Source organism: Antennarius striatus, chromosome 7 (genome assembly GCF_040054535.1).
Source record: "Antennarius striatus isolate MH-2024 chromosome 7, ASM4005453v1, whole genome shotgun sequence".
Lineage (NCBI taxonomy): Eukaryota > Metazoa > Chordata > Actinopteri > Lophiiformes > Antennariidae > Antennarius > Antennarius striatus.
The window spans coordinates 287,501-309,718 of record NC_090782.1 but is presented as its reverse complement, the minus strand read 5'-3'; the positions used below and the strand labels follow the sequence as shown (position 1 = coordinate 309,718).

The 22,218-nt window shown below is 47.9% G+C and overlaps 2 protein-coding genes across 8 annotated transcripts in view; both read right to left on the bottom strand.

The window, feature by feature from the left end:
• Positions 1–7,477: 7,477 nt before the first annotated feature.
• Positions 7,478–19,858, bottom strand: LOC137598932 (serine/threonine-protein kinase pim-1-like). 6 transcript variants are annotated; one of them, XR_011036736.1, is made up of 10 exons: positions 17,768–18,316; positions 16,651–16,719; positions 13,591–13,839; positions 11,601–11,695; positions 11,416–11,463; positions 10,680–10,892; positions 10,372–10,549; positions 10,128–10,259; positions 8,308–8,569; positions 7,478–8,110 (listed from the first exon to the last, which is right to left on the bottom strand). XR_011036736.1 is itself a non-coding variant. In XM_068319519.1 (8 exons), exons 1-8 carry the CDS (start codon positions 17,910–17,912, stop codon positions 8,013–8,015), a joined length of 1,158 nt encoding a protein of 385 aa, XP_068175620.1. In that variant the 5' UTR covers positions 17,913–18,316; the 3' UTR covers positions 7,478–8,012. The 6 variants fall into 6 exon arrangements, 1 of the variants encoding a protein (XP_068175620.1); XR_011036737.1 differs by lacking the exons at positions 16,651–16,719; positions 17,768–18,316 and adding an exon at positions 19,707–19,858; XR_011036735.1 differs by having other exon boundaries at positions 16,651–18,316.
• Positions 19,859–19,981: 123 nt separating this feature from the next.
• LOC137598933 (golgin subfamily A member 7-like) overlaps positions 19,982–22,218 on the bottom strand; it is a 3,260-nt gene continuing 1,023 nt past the window's right edge. The window contains exons 1-4 of one of the 2 annotated variants that reach the window (XM_068319520.1): positions 21,923–22,105; positions 21,687–21,839; positions 21,512–21,613; positions 19,982–21,432 (exon numbers count right to left, since the gene is read on the bottom strand). In XM_068319520.1, coding sequence (XP_068175621.1) covers positions 21,334–21,432; positions 21,512–21,613; positions 21,687–21,839; positions 21,923–22,090 — 522 coding nt within the window. In that variant the 5' untranslated portion in view covers positions 22,091–22,105 and the 3' untranslated portion in view covers positions 19,982–21,333. Of the gene's footprint in view, positions 21,433–21,511; positions 21,614–21,686; positions 21,840–21,905; positions 22,106–22,218 lie in introns of those variants that run through there. The other variant, XM_068319521.1, reaches the window with a different exon arrangement.

Genomic DNA, 22,218 nt, shown 5'->3' with positions numbered 1-22,218 from the left:
CTCACAACTTATCAGCCAATGAGGAGTGGAAACACCCAACTCCGCTACACAACAACACTCCATACATCCATCCCAACGACCAGGAAGAACAGTTAGCATGAAGGGCTATCAGACAAACATTCTGCACCACAGCTGTCTCTGGTTCTCATGTAGCACCACAGTGAAGGCTCATTAGCTTAACCAGCTAGTAGCACGTTAGCTTGTATAACTTCATATATAGCATTCACACCTTTTGCAGGTAAAACCTAGCGTTAGCAAAGCGGCGCTAACCGCGATTAGCATTAGCTTCGGGCTAGGTCATTAGCGATCTTTTTACAGCGTATTTCCACAGTACACACCGACACAACAGGTACTACCGTAGGTGTAAACATGAAGGACAGACATGGACCCCCACTGGGTTCATGAACATGCTTCGGTAACAGGAATGTTCTCATGTCATGCTAACATCAGCAGCTAACCCGAGCCCTAGCCCAGTAGCATAGCAGGTCTCTCACCGGGGCTGACCCGGTGACACCCGGCTCTTCTCTCGCTCACCTACACTCTGTCCACTCCACTTCTCCCGGTTCCTCAGCTCATTCACTTGTGCAAAAGTGCTCTGCTCGGTGTTCAACTCCAAGATGGCGCTCGGTGCAGACGGTGATCACGGGCAGGTCAGACCGAGGTCACGTTCAAGGCGTCTGACATGACTCACACACCACCAAGTGGTGAAACTCAGGTACTACACTTAAATCACATATATTGGTTTAGTAACCATGTGGGTTACAATGACCTCAAATCAACTAGCTTTTTTCGATGATCCCATTTAAACCGTCATCAAAGTGGTTCATTAGATCATTAGATTCTGCCATTGCTAAATTCTATTCAAAAAACTAAACAGCTAAAATTAGCCTGACAACGCTCCAGAAAAATAAATCTGAAGGTGGCCTGGAGGTGCCCAACTTTACGCAGTACTACTGAGCAAACCAACTACAGTATCTGATCAAAAGGATCCTTCCACATGAGGACTATAACTCCTGGCTGGAACTAGAACAGAGAGACTGTAATCACATCAATCTCTCTGACCCTGGTATACTCACCCTGGTATGCTCTCCCCAATTTGGCACAACCCAGGCTTTATTAACAATAGAAAACCTCTTTATTTTAGCACACGGGCAAAGAAAGGGATCACCCACCTCCATCACCTTCTTCAAGATAATAGACTAATGATATATACAAAACTATTTCAAACATTTGAAATTAGAAATGGAAATTTTCTCTAATATCTGCAAATAAAGAAGACAAACATAAAAAGTATTCCAAAGCTTCAACCATCCTCATCGCCACCTGATTTACAGCTACCTGAATTCACCAAATACATTACAAAGTTATCCCCAAAACTTAAGAAAAATCTTTCAAAGATATATACTGTAGTTCACTCTCAAAAACTGGCTCGACACATCTACCAACCACAGAAATAGGAAATGGATTTAAACATATCTTTAAACTATGACTCTTGGACCGAGATTTGCAGAAATACAGTACATTTGAGATGACAAAGAACTCTAATTTACAACTAATTCAATTTAAAGTACTTCATAGAGCACATGTAACACAACATAAATTATATAAAATGGGTTTCTTTAAATCAGACATATATACATACCCAATGCACACAGAACACAATCAACACTTACTTTCATGCCCTTTGGCTATGTTGACCCGTCTATCAATTTTGAGTATCAGTTACTCATAAACTGTCCTCTATGTTACACTGCAGGATTCCACAATCTCCAAACATCTGCCTAATTGGCGATCTAACAGAAACGGCTGTACCTCACGCTCAGTTACAGCCCACACTTGTAGCTCTTGCCATTGCCAAGAAAACCATTTTGGTCAATTGGAAGATAAAAAAAAACCCTAAACATCATCCATTGGTTGAATCTCCTCATTGATCACATTTCACTTGAGAAAATATCTGCTGCTCGAAAAAACAATTGGCATCATTTACAGAAAAAATGGTCTCCATTTATTAGATCTTTAAATATAAATCTATAGCTTTCTCTTGTCTGTCAGCGTATGCCTCCATTCTCACACATCTGATATGTTTCTGAACATGCTATCTGCGCTCGTGATCTGATGACTAACCTACAGTATGTCTCCTCTGCCACCTTATAGTGGAATGATGGATCTAGGACACCATGGATGTGTGCATGCACTAGGGGACCCCTCTCCATCTTACGCCTGGGTTTGCTCTCTGGATCTCCGGGGCCTGCCTGGCCCTGGAGCTTGGCCCTGGCTGCTGTTGTATCTGTTGTCTCGCCTTTTGGGCCCTGGGGGTGCTGAGTTCCTGGGGTCTCTGGGGATTTGGGGGTGGCTGGGCCTGTCTCCTCTGGGGCGCTCTGGGTTGGCCTGTGGGGTGTGTGTGTGTGTGAGGTGTGGGGTGGGTGTCCCATCCTGTTACTCCCTTCTCCCATCTCTGCTACGCTTCGTCCTCGTCTCTCCTCTCCTTTCTGCCCGCCCCTTCTCATCCCTCTCCTACCTCATGGGCGCTGGGGGCCCTCAGCTTGCTTGGGGTTGGCTGGGGGGCTGGGTGTTCCCTCTCGGGGTGGGGTTGGGCAGAGGGATGACACACCCTATCACACACTATCTGGATGCGGCGGGGATTCCGGGCAGGCCGTGGGTTCAGTCTCTGTGTCGCTGTTTGCGGTGGGGGGTCTGTTGTTTGCGGTGGGGGGGCTGCTGGGGCTATCACGCTGCTTGCTGGTGTGGCTGACTGAAGGTCAGGCTCAGTTGGCGACCCGCCGTCTTCTGTCCACTCATGGGGCTGTTTTGTTGGGCCTACTCTTGACCTTTGGTCTGGCTGGTGGACCGGTGATGGCGCTGGAAAATACCTCGGTGCGTTGGGGGTGAGATGGCTGCTGACTGTTGGCTGATGGTGTCCGGCTGGCGGTGGTTGTTTGGCATGTGTTGCGATGCCGGGGTGCCCGGCCTGGTGTGGGTGGCTAGCTTGTGGGCGGTGTGGCCCCGTTGGTTGGTTCAGCGGTTGGTCGTGAGGGGGAGGAGGCTTGGTTGTTCGGCGGCTGCCTCCCCTGGATGGTGTGGTGGCTTTGGGCTACTCCCTGGCTTCGGTCCTGCGGGGCTGGCCCTCTGTGGCCCGATGGCCGGGCCTGGTGGGACGGGGCATGCGTCGCCTTCATTCCCCTCTGTGTTGCCATGGTGGTGCGTCTCTGGGTTGTTGTTCTTGTTGCGGGGCGGGTTGGTGGCTTGGGCCGGTTGCCGGTTGGTCATCGGTAGCTTTGATTGATCCCAGGCACATGTGGCCTTGCCAGAGCCCTGGTGGTCGTGGCGGGGCCGGGTTGCGGGCTCGGGGTGGTTGGCCGGCTGTGATCCTGGTCCCCCTCACAGCCCTGTTCATGTGGGCCGGGCCCCCACCAGATTGCCTCCTAATGTTCACTACACATATCTCACACTGCACTATACATGATAACTTTTAGGCACATGCAGGGCACAGTTAGGGCTTTTGGAATGGATGGGGATGAGGGCAGTGGGGATGGTTGTGGGGCGGATTGCAGTGCTCTAGTGCACTGTATCCTCCCCATATATGCCTCACTTTTCCTCTCCCATCCTCCAATTTTAATGCAACATACACACACACACACACTTTGGAAGGGGCCCTGCAATGATTGGAGTAGTCTGGACAGCGCTGGGCTTCCCTTCAGACTTTTAATGCACCACATACCACACAGGGTAGCACAGGAGCACAAGGTCGGGGGGTCGCTTTCTCGTCAGGGATCGAGGAAGCATAATAACAGGGAGGGTAGCGTTGACTCCACACAAAATGGCGCTGCTGGTGGGGCGCGGCCCTCTGGGGCCTATGGTTGGGGAGGGGCTGCTTGACCTGGGCCTGCGGCTCGGCTTGGGCTGCTGGGGAATTGGGCTTGGTTTCGGGCATTGGGGGGCCTCCCTACCCTGTGCCCCGTGGGCCTGTCCCGTGCACCCTGGCGGTGGCGGCCGTTGCCTCCTTTGGGTCCCTGGGTCTATGTGGTTTTCGGTGCCCCCGGTGGCTCTTCGGGTGATGGCTTCTGGATGCTCCTGGCTGCTGGGGTTGGGAGTGCTCGGCTGGTGTGGCCCCGTTGAGTTCTGGTAGCCTCTCTGGGTGTTGGTTTCATCACACATGCATGTTGGGTCAGGGTTTACCAGCTCCTGTCGAGTCCAATTATTGAGAACCATTGGGTCCCGTCAGAACGTGATGAGTCTCTCTTCAGTCATCACAATCTGATGCCCTCTGTCTTCCTCCTACACTGGTCTCCTCTGGTGGTCTATTCTATACTGTCAGGACCTCCACTAGTCTGGTGTTTTGTAACGTTGGTGTTGAGACATCAGTTCTAAGACAGAATAAAACAGCCTAAACCTTTTCCACTCCAACAGCACTGCCTGTCTATCCACTACCTTGTTTGTGTTTTCTCTCCCTGTCTCCTTTTGCTCCCCCCCTCAATGCACAGAGGTGCAGCAGCCCCCCCTCATGCTCACAATAAGACATTCTAATAAAGACTGACAATTTAGTTCCCAGAGAGGACTGGTGACGGTCACATGTGCACATTAAAATATATAAAAGATTTTGCTGCAAGACTAAAACAAGCGTTGATCTCATAAAAGGTTGACCCCCTTCTATGGGGTTAAACTATGAGAATACATGCAGACAAGAAAAAATAAAAAACAAAAAAATGTCAAGTCGACAGTTTGACAAAGCTGATGACATAATATAATCAGTCACACGAACCTCCCGAGGACACATCCATTGCAGACAAAATTATTCAAAGTTACCAACAGTTACGCAAGAATTTCCAAACATGGTCAAACAGTATTTTCATCCAGAATCTTCATGACCTTGAGACATCCTGGTGCCGTCTTCCCAAGTGCTGAATGATTTGACACACACACACACACACACACACACACACACACACACACACACACACACACACAACAATCCAGATCTTTGGTTTTATGAAATGATATTATTTTATTGTATTATTTTATTGTATTAAAAACTTTCCACCACACTCCGCGGTACACTGGAGCTACACGATGCACCCCGACCAGATCTGTCAACTACAACACCACCTACTTCCAGTACAGAGGGAACTTCTATAGGCAGAAACACGGATGTCCCATGGGTGCTCCGGTATCTCCTATCGTGGCCAATCTGTACATGGAAGAGGTGGAACACAAGGCCCTTACCTCGTTCAACGGAACACCACCAAGCCACTGGTTCCGGTATGTGGACGACACCTGGGTGAAGGTAAAAATCCACGAGGTGCAACCTTTCACCGAACACATCAGCAACATCAAGTTCACCAGAGAGGATGTAAAGGACAACAGTTTGCCCTTTTTGGATTGTGAGGTCGGCATAAAAGATGACAGAAGTCTGAATATTGGGGTATATAGGAAACCAACACGCACGGACCAATACCTGCTTTTTGACTCTCACCACCCACTGGAGCACAAGCTGGGCGTCATCAGGGCCCTGCAAGACAGGGCTGATAAGCTACCAACCAGTGCCCTGGACCAGGTGAAAGAACACCAACACCTGAAAGGGGCACTGAAAACATGTGGAGATCCTGACTGGACCTTCGTGAAAGCTCACACAAGATCCAGAAAGGAGAACAACCCCGTGAGGACGGAAGAGAGCAAACAATGGTTTAGTGATCCATTTGTGTCTGGAGTGTCGGACAAGCTGAGGAGGATCTTTAACAAACACAAGGTTCCTGTGTATTTTAAGCTGGGAAACACCCTCCGACAAAGACTGGTCCACCCAAAAGACCCCCCACCACACAGTCAGAAGACCAATCTGGTGTAAGCAGTTAAATGCAGCGAGGAATGCTCAGATGTCTACATAGGAGAAACCAAACAACCACTACACAGACGCATGGCTCAACACAGAAGAGCCAACACATCAGGACAGGACTCAGCAGTCTGCCCCCCCTCAAGGAAGAGGGACACTCACTTCAGGACACTGATGTTCAGATCTTGGACAGGGAAGATAAATGGTTTGAGAGAGGAATGTAAGAGGCCATCCACGTCAAAGTGGGGAAGTCATCTCTGAACAGGGTGGGGGGGTGGGTCTGTGATATCACCTTTCTCCCATTTACAACCATGTCCTTTCAAAACTCCTAAAAAGATTGTCTCAGCAGATTAACTCAGGTGATGGGTCTCATACTAATGACCCTCATTAGCATACAAAGGTGTAACTCACCTCTCAATGACCCCGTTTGACACCCCCACCATCAATTGTTGAGAAGCCAGACGAGTTTAACGACGGTTGTTGGAATGTGAGTAGCACTGACCACACCCCACAGGGGTAATAATCTGACCACACCCCACAGGGGTAATAATCTGACCACACCCCACAGGGTTAATAATCTGACCACACCCCACAGGGTTAATAATCTGACCACACCCCACAGGGTTAATAATCTGGGACATTATCAGCCCCCCTCTGAACTGAGGAAGTCTGTTGGACGAGAGACGAAACGTCTTCAAGAACTTTCTTAAGTCCAGTGGATCGACTCACCAGCTTCTGGATGACCAGACCTGATGACGGAGAACCTACACAGACATTATATGAAAACAAACGTGTTGGTTTATCAACCAAACACACCCAACGTCATCAAACATTAACAAGGTGACGTAATGACTAATTGTCGGCCAATCATGGATGGCGCTGGGCGGGCATTGTGAAGCCGTAGATGAATGCTAGCAGGCTACCTGGAAAAAGAAAGCTAACTACTGGTGAGACTGGGAGAGGAACTAACGCTAAAGGAGCTAACGCTAAAGGAGCTAACGCTAAAGGAAAAGGCTCCTGTCCAAAGAGCAGGTGTTAAAGAAATGTTAGAGAAGTGATGGTTCTGTTAGTGACCACATGAACACAACTGTATGGAGTTACTAAAGAGCATTCTGTGAGCCCCCCAGGAGCATTGTGGGTACTACATGGATTGTCCCAGTCCAAACAGAAACCATAGCTGGACAAACTGTTGGTGCTAGCAGCTAGTTTCACTCACTAATGGTTGTTTTGTGTGTCGTTCTGTTTGGACTCTCTGCTCTGAACATGAACATTGTTAACAGTTCTGACTCTAGATGGTGTTACCTGGAGTCAGTCAGAGTTATGTCTGCTCCTAACATAGCAGATGTCTGATGCCCTGTTGGTCACCTGATTCCTTCTGGCAGATGGCCGTGACTGGTTGGGCGCCGTGACTGGTTGGGCGCTGTGATTGGTTGGGCGCCGTGATTGGTTGGGTGCCGTGATTGGTTGGGCGCCATGATTGGTTGGGCGCTTGATTGGTAGGTGGAGTTGGTGACAGCCTGAGACTTTTTCAAGTGAGCTTATTCAAATATATAGGTGGGGAAATATCTGAAAAAATATGAAATAAATTATATTTCCAGGACCCATGTAAATTACACGGATGTTATTTTTATTTTGACGATTAATGTACAGTATTTCAATAATAATCTCATTTTAGACAGATTCAAACGTTTAATACTTGTCTACAAAATATGATTATAGTAACTGTTTCTCCTCTTACATCTTGCTTGCTCATCTCGATCACCTTAAATCGAAATGAACAAATTTCCTGCATGCTCCATTCAAAGTAAAAAAAATATACTTTTTATTTATGTACAATTTGTGTAATAATTCCCAGTCAGCAGTCACACGGACAACAACTACACTTTAAATGTCGTTATTTGTTGTGTGGATGACACACCTACAAAAGGTGGTTTTCCATGTTGTTGCTCCTGATTGGGTGAGTAATTAGATCAGCAACAGGTGTCTCTTCTGGAGCGACTGAGACATTGGATCCCTGGTCCAAACCACTCTCCTCCAGTTATGTGACGGACCTTGTTAGAAAAGATCTTAAGCCAACTGCCATTGACGCGTGGCTGGTCAGTGGTGTATCCAGTTAGTCCAACATGTGTACAGGTTGTCTTTTTAACGTGGACATCATCTGATGCGGGTCACGAGAGTGTCCTGAACTTCAGTTCTGGCGGATCCAAGGGTGCTGCTGCAGGTCCTCTAGAGTAACAAGCCTTGTATCATCTGGATGTGAGGACTGGGACATGAAATCTTGGTACTCTAAGGTTGAGAGAACAGGAAGCGTAGATGTAGTTAAAAGCTACAGTGACCCGTTGAACACATTCACATTGTGATGATGGGAAAAGAAGAAGAAAGTCCATTTTATTCGTCCCCAACAGGGAAATCACTTTTACACTCAGCTGTATATGTCTTTGTGTGAGTATGTGTGAGGCCTGTAGAATGCAGTTGGTACACACAGTTAACGGTACAGGGGGTGGCAGAGTGACGGGAAGCCACTTCGGGTGGCGCCCGTATCCAGCAGCTTGTAAGGGGACGCCGCCTTTCTCAAGGGCGCCTCGGCAGTGGCTGGGAGGTGAGCTGACACCCCCCACTGTCAGGTGGCTGTTCGGGAGCGGGAGTGGAACCGTCTACCGCTGAGGCACTGCCCCCCCCCTCCAGAGCTGACCTGTTGGACTGGTGAACACCTCACCATTTCCCTGCTTCCTGGATGATCACAAACTGTCGGCAAAATGAATATAAAGTTTATGAAGAATTTTTCAAAAGGCACCTGATGACACATTTGCTCATGTTAGCATTCAACACGTCCAAGCTAACGTTCACGGTTTACGTCCCGCTCTGTACGGAGTTTAACTTGTACATGTTTCTGGAAATGAGCTGTGTGGTTCCTCCCCCCTGCAGAAACATACACGGCCTCAAATTGCTCGTAGGTGTGAGTGTGTGTGTGTGTGTGTTTGTGTGTGTGTGTGTGTGTCTATATGTGGCTCCACAGTGCATTGGCATCGCCCTCGGAGTGTCCCGTGCCTCACACCCCCAGTCTGCTGGGGTAGGCTCCAGCTCCCCGTGACGAGGGTATCAAAAAATGAATGGATGAAGGGCGGCAGTAGCTCAGTCCACTAATTGTTCGGCTGGGAACCGGAGGATCCCTGGAGAATTGCCGGTTCAAACCCCGTGAGGACCGAAAAAACCTGGAGCGTGAACTCCACCTCCTGAGGCATGTCTCTCCACCTCCTGAGCACTGTCGAGGTGCCCTTGAGCAAGGCACCATCCCCCACAAGCCACTCATAGGGTGCACCAGTGAGGAGCTGCCCACCACTCTACACCTTACTGTCTACCTGCAGGCCGTACAGACCCTTTGTTTGTGTGTGTTTCAGGGCCGGTACCAGATACTAGAGTGGAAAAAGTAATTTCCCTATGGGGATAATAAACATGTTCTTCTTCCTCTGACTGAATAAAAGCTAACGTTGATATTGTAAGGGACAAAGTAAGTAAGCCTTCTGGGCTCAAGCGTTTAGTTATGAAGAGGATGAATGTCAACATTCATTGTCTGCACGATACTGCTGCTGTCTCTGGTCTCTGTTCCACAGGTGGAGAACGGGGATGGAAGACAGGATACCCACAGGCCTGGAAAACCCGCCCCCAATTCAGCGACATAGATCACTATGGACATTAAACTCAAACTGGCCTATCTCTCTCTCTCTCTCTCTCTCTCTCCATCTCTCTCTCTCTTTTCCTTGACCTATCTCGGTCCCCAGTGTATTTCTATTTCCCAACCAACAGGTCAAGGCAGACGACCCCCCCTCCAGAGTCTGGGTCCTGCCCGGAGTTTCTTCCTCAATGAGGGAGTTTTTCCCCGCTACCGTCGCTTATGCTGCTCTGGAGGGCACTGTTGGCTTTCTGTCTGTAAAGCGCTTTGAAATGTCTTCAAATGTGATTAAGCGCTGTATAAATAAAGTTGATTGATTGACTGTAACAGTGGGAAGAAGCTGGGGAACCCAGAGAGACATGAGGAATACAAGCAAACTCCATATAGAAATGCCTCCAGTGGAATCAAACCCAAGGCAACAGCATGAAGGTCTACCTGTTGCTCCACCATAGACATTTTGACTCATAAATTTTTCTTTTTTAATACAAAATTGTATTTTCAGTTGTTCAGCAAACCAGGAAATCCAGGAACACAAGACGAGAGCACTTGAGTTTCCCAGCGTGTGCATATATAGAAGGGTTTGCAGTGGGAGTCACAAAGTCAGCTTCTACATTGACACTAGTTATGTCTTACCCTGGCTAAGAGCTCTTAACCTCTCATCAGTCCAGTAGTAGACTTTGTGCCTTCCCATGATGTCCTTATTAACCTGAACCATCTGCAACACTGCATAGCTACCAGCTACGGCTGCCGTCATCGGTTCGTAATCTGCAGGGAAATGCGCAGGGATTATCAAATTGCTGACACCGACAGAAGTATGCTGATAAAAAGAAGAGTTACGTGAAAAAGATGGATGAAAAAGAGAATCCAGTTGTTTTACCAGGCAAACCGGGTAAAGGTTTCGTCCCCACAAAGGTGTCGCAGCCGAAGTCGATGAGTCTCACTCGCGGGACGTCAGAACTGAGTTCAACAAGGATGTTGTCTGATTTCATGTCATCGTGGAGAACCCCCTTAGCCAGCATGTCACTCATTGCAGCCAACAACTGCCTCGTGATGTTCTGAGATGAAGATGAATGAAGAGAAAATTAGAGTGAGAGAAGAAGGGAGTGCTGCCTTTACACTTTGATTTTACCGCACAGGACATCTAGAGGAAGAATGGACATGGAGGACATTTTCAGTTGAACATACTTTAGCCTGATGTTCTGACAGTGGTTCTTCTGCATAGGCCTCCAAAGTCTGACAGGGCTCTGGTCTCTCCATCACCAGGATTAGCTGACAGTCCAGTGAGTACCAGTCCATCAGAGTCACAGCTGGTGATTTACCCACAGACTCTGGTCCACCGGCAACTCGCTGCATGATCAGTACTTCCCTTGGGATCTCATATTTTTCATTTTTTATGATCTGAAGGAAAAAAAATGTACATGATATAGTTATTTAAAATAATTATTCTAGCTTTGTGTAGCTTTATGTTGTCCAAATCAGTAGCAAAGTGCTAGTGTTTCACGTTGTTAGGACTCGCCCTTGCTCCAGAACTAGCATAAGGTAGCATGCTACAAACCATGTTGCTTAGAATGCTTGACTTGCTGTGCATTTAGGCTAACCCCAGTAAAAAAGTTCAGCTACTGTCATCCAGAGAACGCAGAAGGAACATTTATCTCCAACAATTTATCAAACGAGCTACTTGATGACATGATGCCCGTGACGTCATTAATGTATCACATGGAGATGGTTCTGTTCTCCATGAACACATGGTGATGGCTGAGCATGTGCTATTGTTAGCTCTAGCTGCTGCTACATCGGACTGGACACTCCTTACTTTTACAGTACAGAGAGAAGTTTTAATTTTAACGTCTTTCAGCACCAGTTAGTTTTGACATCATTCAGTTTACCCTTATTTTAGAGAAAAGGTATTAAAATGACTCACAACTTCATGAAACTCCACCTTTTCATGATCGATGTATTTGATCGCCACCTAAGAGACAGAATGAACAGTCGGTTGGTAAAGGGAAGGATTGTGTGTGTGTGTGTGTGTGTGTGTGTGTGTGTGTGTGTGTGTGTGTGTGTGTGTGTGTGTGTGTGTGTGTGTTTGATTTCAGCACTCATACTTACTGGTAAGTTATCGGATCGGCGATAACCAGCGTAGACACTGCCAAAAAACCCTCTCCCAATTTCCTCACGCTGCTCATATTTTGTCTCAAAGTCATCTAGACACACAAACACAATTATATCTTTAACTGTGGAGCACGTACCCTCTAATTCACTCCATCACTCAAAAAGCCCAACCTGGATGCTTCAATAACAGGTAACTACAGGCCCGTATCAAATGTTCCATTTTGAAGAAAAATCATTGAACGGGCTGTTTTTCAACAGATTGACAGTTTTATGATGCAAAACAATCTCTTTAATGCATTTCAGTCTGGATTTCGACCACATCACAGCACTGAGACCGCACTTATTAAAGTCTTAGATGACACACACATGAATAATGACACCTCCAGAACCACCGTCCTGGTACTGCTGGATCTCAGTGCTGCTTTTGATACAATTGTTCATAACATGGACCGACTAGAACGGTGGGTGGGACTTACTGGCACTGTGTTAAACTGGTTCAAGTCTTACCTACAAGACAGGGACTACTTTGTCTCAGTTGGTGGTCATGAGTCGGAGCAGACACAGATCACATGTGGGGTTCCACAAGGGTCCATTCTGGGACCACTTCTATTTAATATCTACATGCTGCCCCTTGCTCAGATCATGGAATACCACAACATCTCCTATCACACTTATGCAGATGACAAGCAACTGTACAAGTCAGTGTCATCACAAGACTATAGTGCCTTACTGTCATTAAGCAACTGTATCAATCAAATCAATGAATGGATGGATCAAAATTTCCTCCAGCTCAATCCAGACAAAACAGAAGTGATTGTTTTTGGCCCCAGAATGAAAGATCAAAGATCAATTCTCACCTTGACTTCATGTCATTGAAAGCTACAAATGAAGCCAGAGATCCTGGTGTAATTATTGACTCAGACCTGAATTTTAGCAGCCATTTAAAGCTAGAACTAAATCTGCCTTTTACCACCTGAAAAACATTGCTCGTATTAAGGGGTTTCTGTCTCAAAAAGACACAGAAAAACGTGTCCATGCTTTCATTTTCAGTAGGATAGATTACTGTAATGGTGTCCGTACAGGTCCACATAAATAATCAATCAGGCAGCTGCAGCTGATCCAGAACGCTGCCGCCAGAGTCCTTACAAACACCAGAAAACTGGACCACATCACTCCAGTCCTGAAGTCACTACACCGGCTTCCTGTGAGTCAAAGGATAGAATTTAAAATATTACTGCTGGTCTACAAATCTATAGATGGTCTTGGACCAAAATACATGCAAGATTTACTGTATTAACTCCTTATGAAGCCTCCAGACCCCGGAGGTCATCTGGGACAGGTCTACTGTGTGTTCCCAGAACCAGAACCAAACAAAGTGAAGCAGCATTTAGTTATTATGCTCCTCACCTGTGGAACAAACTGCCTGACTACCTGAGGTCTGCTCAAACGGTCACTTCATTTAAATCAGGGCTAAAGACATTTTTCTTCACCGCAGTATTTTCCTGAATTTGTTTTTTAATTATCTGCATTTTTTTTAATCAGTGGTTTTAGTTTAAACATTTTATTCTCCTGTTTAATTGACTCCTCTTTTTAATTTTTCTTTTATTGATATTTTATTGTCTTGTTTTAATCCCCTTTTATCTTTGAAGTGTTCTTGTGTTGTGTTGCCTTTATAAAGCGCTTTGAGTTGCCTGTGTAGGAATTGTGCTGTATGAATAAACTTGCCTTACCTTGTCTTGCCAACCAGTTTGGAGTGATCAATTCATCTAAATAAACCACTGGTTGTTCAACTTATTTTCATTGTATCAAGTGTGGAAAGTAAAAAGTACTTCTTTTCAGTTCATTTGCAGTTGAAAAAAACATTTTTACACATTTCAACTCTGAAAACAGCTAAACAGGCGGTTTAGGTAGATAAAGCTTTGTTAACGTGGTTCTCTGTAAAGTATGTGTGTTCACAGTTGGATGTTCTTTAACACTTTCAGCTCACCTCTGCTGGAACTGTTTGACGAGGGCTTGATCCAGATGTGTTCTGCGTTATCATCTGGTTGACCTTGAGGATTGTCCTTTTCAGTTGGCCTGACCTTATCCACGTGAAACTCTGTCTCTTGAGCACTGAGGTCAGAGATGGTCCTCAGCCACTTCCTGAGTAGCCGGAACCATGGCTCTCTGGGTGACTGGTGATCATTAGTCTCTTTTCTTTTTGACCTGGTCACCATGTGGGACCTGGCACACTTCTCTGCAAATGATGTAAAACACAGTCACCTTGTTAAAATGGATGTTTGAATATTATTATTATTTATTATTTTGTCATTTCCATGGTATGTTTAGATTTAGAGACAGAAAAAGGAAATAGTTTTAGTATTTTAACTTCACTACAACTAACTGTTCAAAATTATAAACTGAAGGTGTTCACCATTCAGAACGAGCAAATATCTTCACATAAATAAGGAGAATTTTCCACCACAAATAGTTTGATTCAGGAATTTGGGTTGTTAAAATGTTTAAAAAAAATAAGAAAGGTTATAAAAAGATACATCTTTTGTGCTTTATCTACCCACACATTACACGTTTATTTAAATCAGTATATACAACATGTAATCCTCTTCATATGCGTCAGTGCTTGTAGAAGTGCTTGTAGTTAGTGCTGCTGCATGCTGCTCCTGCTAGCTACTCTGCTTACAGCTACTGCCGCCAGCTAGCCCTCCGTGCGGGGGGTGAAAAGAGGAGCCGAATGTGTAAATCTCCTCCTGCTGGTCCACCACCAAGACTACTGCAGTGCCTCCTTGTGGCCACACATGGTAACTGCGTCCTCGCAGACTCGGGCTTAACTGGAGGGGATCTCTGAGCAGCAGTGGGCCCCAGAGGCGCGGCGTGCAGGCCCTCCGGTGCGTGGACACGCCCTGGCGCCCGCCAACCACTGTCCAACCTATGGGTCAAATAGCCCCCCCACTGCCTTGTGGGTATCCGCTGGAATGGAAAAGGCTAAGGGAGAAAACCCTGACAGAAAACACGGCTTGGACTCCGTTAGGCAGTTCAGTGTGTGCAGCGCTGTTCTGGCAACTCCTGCAGCTGAACTGACGCCAAATGTATTGGTTCTCCATTCCTTTGGATCACCCCAGCGAGGCAGAGACGGGGACCCTGTTGCCTGGGCAACACAGTGTCTCTCAGTGTCTCTGTCTCTATCTTGCCCAGGCATCTTGTGCCCTGGAGAGGAAACTCCAGCTTCACTGTGCGCTGAAGACACAACACGGGAGGTCAGCAGTTACCGGTTCTAAGCCCTTTCTCATTTGGCGTAGAGTTGGGTGCCAGGGACTACCTCCGTCGGTGGGAGAGATATCTTCATCTCACTGGACAGCTAATGCCTGCCTCAAGCTGGGCAGCCCCCAGCCAATTAGGTGCTGTCCCGCCACAGCCTGCCCGCTTCACTGGGTGCATGAAGCTAAGGGATTCATCCCGACAAGTGGGCTGTAAATCTGCGCACCAATCAAATCAAACAAAATTAAGACTAGCATTACGTCTGGGATGCTGGAATGTCAGGACCATGACGCCCAGACTAATAGACAACCTGCTTGTTATAAACGACGCTCGCAAGACTACAGTTATCAACAACGAACTCCTGAAGCGTCAAATAGACATCTGTACCCTTCAGGAAACCCGACTCCTCTCATCAGGCTCGTTAAGAGAAAGGTACTGTACCTTCTTCTGGCAGGGGAAGCCTCCTGGGGAAACCAGGGAATATGGAGTTGGCTTCGCAGTCAAAAACACCTTACTGGGTGCAATAGTACCACCATCAGGTGGTTCAGAGAGGATTTTAACCCTCTGCCTGAATACTACCACAGGACCTGTCCACCCGGTGAGTGCATATGTGCCAACACTTAGCGCCTCCCAAGAAACAAAGGACAAATTCTATGATGTACTTGAAGGGACCATAAAAAACACCCCCAAACATGATCAGCTTTGACTGCTTGGTGACTTTAATACAAGAGTTGGCGCCAACCACGACTCCTGGCCTTCTTGCTTGGGTCACCATGGCATTGGTAAAATGAACGAGAATGGGCAGCGTCTCCTAGAGTTCTGTACACACCACAGCCTTTGCATCACCAACTCATTTTTCTAGTCTAAACCCTGTCACAAAGTCTCTCGGAGACGCCCACGGTCTGGCCACTGGCACCAGTTGGACCTGATCATAGCACGGCGCTCTGACCTCAGAAGCGTCCTCCAAACCCGCAGCTTTCACAGTGCAGACTGTGACATGGATCATTCCCTCATCTGCTGTAGAGTCAAGTTGAAGACTAAAAATATCCATCGAGCCGAGCCTAAAGGACCCCCGGGTGTGGACAGCAGCAAGACAGCTGACCCAATCAAAGCTGCCGTTTACCTCTCTGCCCTAGAGGAATCCCTCCCCCACCCTCCCCAGTGTTGCTCTGCCCAGCAGTATTGGGATGGCTTACGGGACTCCATCCACAGCACGGCCCTGAAGGTGTTTGGCAAAAGAGTGAGATGGTCCAATGACTGGTTCGAAGCCAATGCCCCTGTATTGGCTCCGATCTTGGAACAGAAACACACTGCCCTGACCAACTATAAATGCACGCCCAATGCCAAGACCCTGCACGCCCTTAGAGCATCGAGGAGGAAACTCCAGCAAGCCTCTTGGCGCTGCGTCAACAGCTACTGGCTACAACTTTGTAGCAACATTCAAGCTGCTGCGGACTCTGGTAACACCAAAGACATGTACGACGGCATTAAAAAGGCGCTTGGACCCTCACATCGCACAATTACTCCAATGAAATCGCCAGCCGGTGAAATCATCACTGACCGCTCCAAACAACTCGAACACTGGATAGAACACTACTCTGAGCTCTATGCCAGCGACAACACTATCTCTGATGCAGCCCTCTGTCATGTTGAGCATCAACCAGGAGAAGAGCTGGACATGGAACCAACAGCTGAGGAGCTAAGCAAGGCAACTGACAGCCTAACTAGCGGTAAATCGCCAGGCAGTGACGGTATCAAAGTGGAACTCCTAAAATGTGGGAAGCCTGCTCACCTCGACAAAATTCACAAGCTTCTCTGTCTGTGCTGGAACGAAGGTGCTATTCCACAGGACATCTTCACCCTGTACAAGAACAAGGGAGACAGGAGTGATTGTAACAACTATCATGGTATCTCTCTTCTCAGCACTACTGGCAAACTCTTTGCCAGTTGTGCTGAGCAGACTCCAGGTTCTTGCGGAGAAAATCTATCCAGAATCTCAGGCTGGGTTCAGAGCCAGAAGGTCTACCACCGACATGATCTTCTCTCTGAGACAGCTACAGGAGAAGTGCAGAGAGCAAAGAAAACCACTCTACATGGCATTCATCGACCTAACAAAAGCTTTTGACCTTGTGAGTAGGAGTGGCCTCTTTCAGCTGGTCGAACGGATAGGTTGCCCCCCCAAAGTCCTCTGCATCCTCCAGTCCTTTCAGACTGGCATACAAGGCACCATTCAGTTTGATGGGTCCACCTCAGACCCCTTCAGAATTTGCCACGGTGTCAAGCAGGGATGCGTGTTGGCGCCTACCCTGTTCAGTATATTCTTCTCCCTCCTCCTGTGCCAAGCTTTTGGTACAGCGACTGAGGGAGTCTACCTTCACGCAAGGACAGATGGCAGCCTGTTCAACCTTGCCTGTCTGAAAGCCTAAACAAAGTTCAGGTCGCTTGTCATACAGGATATGTTGTTTGCTGACGACGCAGCAATGGTAGCACACTCCCATGAAGACCTGCAAACCTTCATGGACCACTTCACCCAAGCCTGTCAAGACTTCAGCCTGACCATCAGTCTAAACAAAACCAAGACGATGGGTCAAGGCACTGGAGATCCGCCCTCTATCACCATCAACAACTACACACTGGAAGCCGTAAACACCTTCACCTACCTCGGATCCACCATTACTGACAACCTGTCCCTTGATGCTGAACTCAGTGGCCGCATCAGTGAAGCTGCCTCTACCTTCAGGAAGCTCACTGAGAGAGTATGGAACAATGGAAAGCTTACTCTTCACACAAAGGTACAGGTGTTCAGAGCATGTGTCATCAGTATACTACTGTATGGCAGTGAATCCTGGACCCTGTACTCCCACCAAGAGCTTCTACCTATGCTGCCTTAGACGCATACTGGGCATCACCTTGCGGGATATGATCACCAACACAGCAGTCCTGGAGAGAGCGCAGCTTCCCAGCATGTACTCTGTTCTGAGGCAGCGTCGTCTCCGCTGGCTGGGCCATGATCGACGGATGGACGATGGATGATGGTCGTATCCCAAAGGACATCCTCTATGCAGAACTGTCATCTGGCAAGAGATCAATTGGTCGTCCTCAGCTGTGCTTACAAGGACGTCTGCAAGCACGACCTCAAGTCATTCAACGTCATTCCTGCCACATGGGAGGATGTAGCACAGGACCGCCTTCAGTGGCAGCAGGCACTCCGTAATGGGCTGCCGTCATATGAATCCACCCTGGCTCAACAGCATGAAGCAAAGAAGACAAGGACGATACAAAAACAACCGGAAAACACCATACCAACAACAACTCCGGAACCGGCCTACAAGTGTGTCACCTGTGGCCAAGTCTGCCTCTCCCACATTGGTCTTTTCAGCCACAGCAAAAGCTGCAGCAAACCCTAACGTCCCTGGCACAAGATATCTATGGTCTTCCAAGACTGCGATGCCGAGAGAGAATCCTCTTCACATCAAAATAAGCCAATGAACTTCCAACCCATTATCCACATGGAACATAAAAATTCTTATTCAAAAAAGTAAGAAGTTAAAATATTACCGTTGGTATTGATATACAATGATTTTTATTAATAAATGTATTTAATATTTGAAAGATTTTAAGAGACATATTTTTGATAATAAACTCCAGGATTTTAAACTCACCTGTAATAATCTCTGAGGAAGGTAAATGATTTTTCCAAAATCTTAACTTCATTTCTGTGGGACTCAAAATATTATCAGGAGTAAACTGACCAGTTGACAATGAGGCTTCTATAGATATCCCAGGACTGTCAAATATTTTTGAAGACCAACCAGCACTAGACCACTTTGAAGATCAAAGCTGTAAACATTATAGCCCTGTTGTACGTACATGTAGCCATGGTTACCGACAACCAATCAGAAATGGCATAGATTATAACATCCGCATTGTGTGAGGTCACTTCCTTTTCCCTCTTTTTAACTGAATTAATGCCAAAGCTGAGGTTTTTGTGCTGAGTATGGAGCTGCTCTCTCGGTCAGCTTAACGTAACTCATGGCCCCATTGATCAAAGGCTGATCGAAGTGAAACCGGCCGGTGAACATCACGGAGGACTTGTGGAGTAAAACACAAAATGTTCACAAATGGGACAAGAACGAGTGGAGGAAACAACAGGTTATTACGGACAGAAAGTAATTAAAGCTGTAGTTCCCAACAATTGTAGCGGACAATCGTTGGCTAACAACATTGGGGAGCTAAGCTAATGCAGGCTAATGAAACATGGGATGTTGCCAGAGATGTAAGACAAAACGTATTGTATAAGTGAAGTATATTACAATTTTGGCTGTTGGGCAAAGTCAATACGATCTCTATCCAGTAACCTACATCACAGTGACGAGGAAGACGAATTTATCAATATAGCACTCATACTCATGGGTAACCGTAAATGTGCTCTCTCTGTCTCTCTCTCTGTCTCTCTCTCCTTGTCGCCAGCCACCAATCAAGGGCCACGGGTAATGGTTGCCAGCCATTACCCCTAAATTGAGTACCCACAACTGCGCTAGTGTTCTGAATTAAATTCAAGACAGATAATCCTGTGGGCCTGTACATACTATGTGTGTGTGTGTATATATCTTCTGCCTTAGTTTAGTTTAGTTTAGTTAGTCAGTCAGTTAGTGAGTTAGTCAGACGCACACCTGTAACAGACTAGACCACAGCACAAGGGCTCATTTGTTCAGCTACTAAAGTATCACGTGTTCTTGTCAGAAATACAGTTCGCAGGTTGTACTGGATCCAATCCCAGCAGTGTTGCATGTGAGTGGTGGGGTACACCCTGGACAAGTCGCCAGCTCATCGTAAGGCCATGCTTACGTTTGTAGACATTCAGCTGAATGTTTCTGGGGGTGAGGAGCCTGCAGAGAACCCACACAGACGTGTCACTAACGATTTGCTGTTGGATTATCTGTAATCTACCGGCTGTTTCACGGTTTCTCTACGACAGCAACTCATTTGTCCAAAGGTGAGTTCACACTCATCCATGTCGCACAGGGGTCAGAGGTCACAATGCCACACCCCTATGAAGGAAACAGACATTACACGGACTCCAAGGCTTTGAATAAAATTACAAAAGTCTTACTTTTCTATGTCTTTATTTACATTTTAATGATTGCCTCCTTACTGAGTCAAAATAATTTTCCACCACACGAGGTTTGTGACGACACAGCATTTACTTGTTCCTTGATGTTTTGATGTATTTGTGGAGCATCAGGAGCATCAAACCACATCAGTGTGAACATTGGCTCAGGAGACCGTCGCTCCTCTGTGGGCGTTCGTTCAGAAATAGCCTTTCTAAGTCTAGACCGTCTGAGATCGCACTGGGAACAGGAAGACTTCAGCCTCCTTCTCTGCTGGCGTCTGCAGTAAATACACAAAGGCACCATTCAGGAAGACTTCATGACTGAAAACAAGTGTTGGAAGGAGCCTGTGGGTGTGTGTAAGTCCAGGTGGAACCGGAGCTGCGCTACATGCTGGGATCACTGGACGACCATCTGACCGGCGCCTGAGACACTTCTCTGGGCTCTGGATGACCTATAGATACTGGACTCCTGTGGGTGACCTATAGATACTGGACCCCTGTGGGTGACCTATAGATACTGGACCCCTGTGGGTGACCTATAGATACTGGACCCCTGTGGGTGACCTATAGATACTGGACCCCTGTGGGTGACCTATAGATACTGGACCCCTGTGGGTGACCTATAGATACTGGACCCCTGTGGGTGACCTATAGATACTGGACTCCCGTGGATGCCTATAAATACTGGACCCCTGTGGGTGACCTATAGATACTGGACCCCTGTGGGTGACCTATAGATACTGGACCCCTGTGGGTGCCTATAAATACTGGACCCCTGTGGGTGACCTATAGATACTGGACCCCTGTGGGTGACCTATAGATACTGGACCCCTGTGGGTGACCTATAGATACTGGACCCCTGTGGGTGACCTATAGATACTGGACCCCTGTGGGTGACCTATAGATACTGGACTCCCGTGGATGCCTATAAATACTGGACCCCTGTGGGTGACCTATAGATACTGGACCCCTGTGGGTGACCTATAGATACTGGACTCCTGTGGGTGACCTATAGATACTGGACCCCTGTGGGTGACCTATAGAGACTGGACTCCTGTGGGTGACCTATAGATACTGGACCCCTAGAGCGGGGGCACAGGACAGACTCATGTGGCCCGGTCAAGGTCTGGACCACGTGGCTCCAACGTGGTTGGATGAGGGTTTCCCATTTACAAATGGCAGAACCGAAGGCTGACGTCCACCAGGGCAGGAGGGCGGGGCATCTCAGAGGCGTGGCCTCCGACGGTGACCTGCTGTGGGCGGCTGCGTTCACTGTGGACAAACTGACGCAGGACGTCAGGACCAAATGTCGCCTCCTTGTCCTCAGGGGGCGTCCAGGGCGGAGAGACTGGGATGTGGTTGCTAGGATACAGGAGGTGAGCGCGCGGTGCTTCCTGACACGGAGCTGCTCCCTGAGCTGGAGTCGGTGGAGCCGTGGTCGTCATAGATGGAGATCTCAATCTGGTGGTCGAGTCAGGGACCAAGAACCGGCTGTGGGCTTGGGGGCCAACGGGGACAACCAGAGCAGAGAGAAGGATACGACACGCATCCCCCTCTGGACGGGGTCGCTGATGAGCAGGCCTCGGGGGGCGTACACCTTCTGGTTCTGCTCCTGGATGTAGGCCGCCACCTTCCTCAACACCTGGAGGCAAATGGCACGCGTCAGGGGGCCCGAAGGGCAAACCACGTGGACACCACCGCCGTGACCTTCTGACCTTCTCGTAACGTGTCTCCATGCAGAGGAAGATGAGGTACGCCGTGGCGCAGGCCACACCCCCCTCCAGGTAGGACCCGCCCCCGACCTGCTCGGCTTCGGCGTAGTAGTCGTTCAGCGTCTTCACCGTGTCTTCAAACAACGAGCGCTCTACCTGCACAGACCGGGGGTCAGCGGGGGCCGAGGACACGCCCACAGGTGTGTGGCCCCGCCCCCTCACCCTGCCCTCCAGCTCACTGGGGAAATGCACCTGGAACCGGCAGGAGGTCCCGTCGCTGTAGTCCCTCTGGATGAACACCTGGTGGGACAGAGACGCCCCCCGACCCACGAGACCCACAGCCTGGAGCTGAAACACACACACACACACACACACACATAGAAACGCGCACACACACACACCCGCATAGAAACGTGCACACACACACACACACACACACATAGAAACGCGCACACACACACACACACACATAGAAACGTGCACACACACACACACACACACACACACACATAGAAACACAAACACACACACACAC